The 2,774-nt window shown below is 41.0% G+C and overlaps 1 protein-coding gene across 5 annotated transcripts; it reads right to left on the reverse strand.

The window, feature by feature from the left end:
* On the reverse strand, positions 1-2,774 carry LOC133891267 (protein translation factor SUI1 homolog). Of its 5 annotated transcripts, XM_062331977.1 has the most exons (6): positions 2,398-2,594; positions 2,047-2,089; positions 837-912; positions 537-748; positions 375-428; positions 1-288 (listed from the first exon to the last, which is right to left on the reverse strand). In XM_062331977.1, the coding sequence occupies exons 3-6, from the start codon at positions 871-873 to the stop codon at positions 244-246; spliced, it is 348 nt and encodes a 115-aa protein (XP_062187961.1). In that variant the 5' UTR covers positions 874-912; positions 2,047-2,089; positions 2,398-2,594; the 3' UTR covers positions 1-243. The 5 variants fall into 5 exon arrangements, with proteins under 5 accessions (XP_062187961.1, XP_062187960.1, XP_062187962.1 ...); XM_062331976.1 differs by lacking the exon at positions 2,047-2,089 and having other exon boundaries at positions 2,398-2,590; XM_062331978.1 differs by lacking the exons at positions 2,047-2,089; positions 2,398-2,594 and having other exon boundaries at positions 837-936.

A 2,774-nucleotide genomic window follows, 5' to 3' on the forward strand; every position in this document is an offset into this window, starting at 1 on the left:
TAACACTTCAAATAACATCTGTTATTCAATCTTGACGAGCAAGGGTAACAAACCATCGAATGATGGTGCCTCGTACAAGATTCGACACAACGGTAACGAGCATACACACAGGGAGGTGGCTAGGTTTTATGTGTATTGCAGAATGCGCAGGCATTCGCCTGCTAGTAGTACACAACCGGATATGCTCCACCCCAGGTATATAGCTGCTTTGCATGCAGGTCTTGCTATGGACTTGGCAGTTGCTCAGAAACCATGAATCTTGATGTGTTCCTTTTTCACAATGCCAGCCTGTGGGACAGGGTATGACAAAAATTAACCCATATTCATCCATCGCATTATGTCTATGTGTACAAGACAAGCGAAATAATGTCTACCTGGACAAGGAAATTTGAGACGTTCTTCCTCTGATCACCCTGGAGTTGAATGACCTATATAGTGGCAAAACATTTATCAAGATAAGTAGCTAGTAAAAGTTGCGTGGTTAAACAGATGAGTAGAAATGATTGAAGAACGCAAGTTCGGAAATAATATCGTACCTGGCCAAGTTCTGGGTCCTGGACGACTGTACCATTGCAGCAGAACTCTTTCTTCAGATCTTTCAGGATCTTGTTGTAGCTGAATTCCTTCTTCAATCCCTGGACAGTCGTCAGACTCTTGCGGCCATTACGCTGCTGGATGCGTACATGAACGTAGTCCTTTGATCCTGCAGCCGCACCAGAGTCCCCAGCATTGGCCTCAGCGAAGGGATCTGTACATGAAATAGAATACCATAACAAATATTCTAGGCATTGTAATCAAAGAGACCTGAGAACTGAAAAAACAATTAACGAGCATACCGAAGGCAGTTGGGATCTGAACGTCGAGATCAGACATGAAAACTTTGCTTGTGAGAGTAGCAAGCTACACCAAGAGCTGTACAGAAGAAGGAAATAAATCCTTAAAAACCTTCAGTGTAGACAAGCATATCCTAGTTTCATACATATCCATTTTCTGTGATCAGAGCAGTATGAAACAATAGGACGATTTTCTCCTGAAGTCAGATAGGGTAGACACGGAGAAACACTAGAGTAGATAGCAAGTTTAGCAACACTGAATGCAGCAGATGCAGAATCTAGGAGCAATTTGTACCGTGCTAATGAAAACTATATGATACGATATGAGTTGTCTTACAATTAAGAAAACATATAGTGAAAAAAAAACTATCGGAACTGGGGTACGTTGAAAATTCAGTCATAGTCCCCACCATGTGTCCATGTCTATCTTGAAATCCCAATGGACTTTTATCATTATTCGTGCAACAGTCTATGACATGTGCCGTTGTAATTTACACCTCATTATTCCTCTCTGCAACTATTTATTCCTACGATGCAGCCATCTTTTAATCAAGTGGTCCTAAGGTTAAATGAAGGCATGCCACTTATAGATAAGAAGTCGGCAGAGAATGAAGTGATGGACATTAGAAGTTAAGAAAAAAATCCACACGCCAGTAAGGAAGCTATAATTTCGTTTAAGAAAATAAGGAAACCATAATTAAATCAACTACCCAAAAAAGAAATTGGGCGACTGGAAGCACCATGTCTAACCCTTCAATTCTCATTTAGTTGTCCTAACATATAACAAACCCAATAAGCAGCCCTTTGGTCTTCATGTCATTTTAACCAAGATTCTAACATAACGGGCAGCTAAAAATGCATCATTGATAGGACGGATCTGTCAGGTCATTAGCTTTAGTTTCACATAACTGTAGAATCAAACAAAGCAAGGGCCACGAGATTCCATCTCATGAACGATGTTATCTAAATTATTTCCGTCTCGCTTAAGTTCTTTTTGTACAGCCATGATAAAAATTAACCAACATAAACTCAAATCAGAGCAAGCTGGCTGACGGAATCGAGGGCCAAAAACTGTACCCAAACTGATGATAACTAATTGACAGCACGAGCAATCATCAAACTAAGCACCGAATATAATTCAAGAAAGAAATATTTGACAAAATTCAACTTTGATTGCAAACATACCCCCTCAAAGAAAAAAATGATAGCGAACCTTTATTTCTCGACAGGGCTGATTATAACGAAGACAGTAGAACCTTCGTAGCAAAAACAAGATCAATACTGATTTAAAGCAATAATAACCTAGCAGATATGGAGTGAAACAAAATATTTCCTAGCATCACAACCAAAAGAACCCGAGTAACTCTACCTTGAATAATAGGACATGACTCCACCCTAAATTCCCAAACGGTCTCTAAGAAAACAACCACGGAATACGATAACCTGATTACATATCAAGATCCTCTTAAAAAGGAATCCTAAACAGCTAAACCGGTACAAAATTACAAGCACAGAGTCAACAACCACACAGATTTATTTAAAGGAAGGGGAAAGGGGTGCATACCCTGGGAGGTGGTCGAAGAGGAAGAGATCAACACCAAGAACTCTCTCAGGAAGATGTGGATCCTGAAAAGGCGCCTGTAGTCCTTGGTGCTCCTCCCTTTTCTTGGCTTCGATGCCTCCTAAGTAAAGAGGAGAAGAGGAGGGGAATTTATAGACGGGAGGAGGAGGGCGGTCCTTGTTTCTTGCCACCCTTTTCCTCTCCGCTTTCTTTTCTCCCATCTTTGGGGCCGCAAAGGCTGCTGTCTGAGGGTTGTCCTCCATTCGAATATTGTCCTGGTTATTTTGTGGCAACAAATTTGTTTGTCCTTCTGTGCCGACGGTGGAAAATGCCGCACGAGGAAAACACCATTCTGCTTTCAACATCTTGTAAGATAACAA

This window comes from Phragmites australis, chromosome 14 (assembly GCF_958298935.1).
Source record: "Phragmites australis chromosome 14, lpPhrAust1.1, whole genome shotgun sequence".
NCBI lineage: Eukaryota > Viridiplantae > Streptophyta > Magnoliopsida > Poales > Poaceae > Phragmites > Phragmites australis.

Excerpts from the sequence above, each read along its gene's own strand:
- LOC133891267 (XM_062331974.1), bottom strand. The coding sequence starts at position 2,759 with ATGTTGAAAGCAGAATGGTGTTTTCCTCGTGCGGCATTTTCCACCGTC. Across the intron at positions 2,277-2,397 it reads CTCTTCGACCACCTCCCAGG|GTTATCGTATTCCGTGGTTG; the intron begins GTATGCACCCCT and ends ATATGTAATCAG.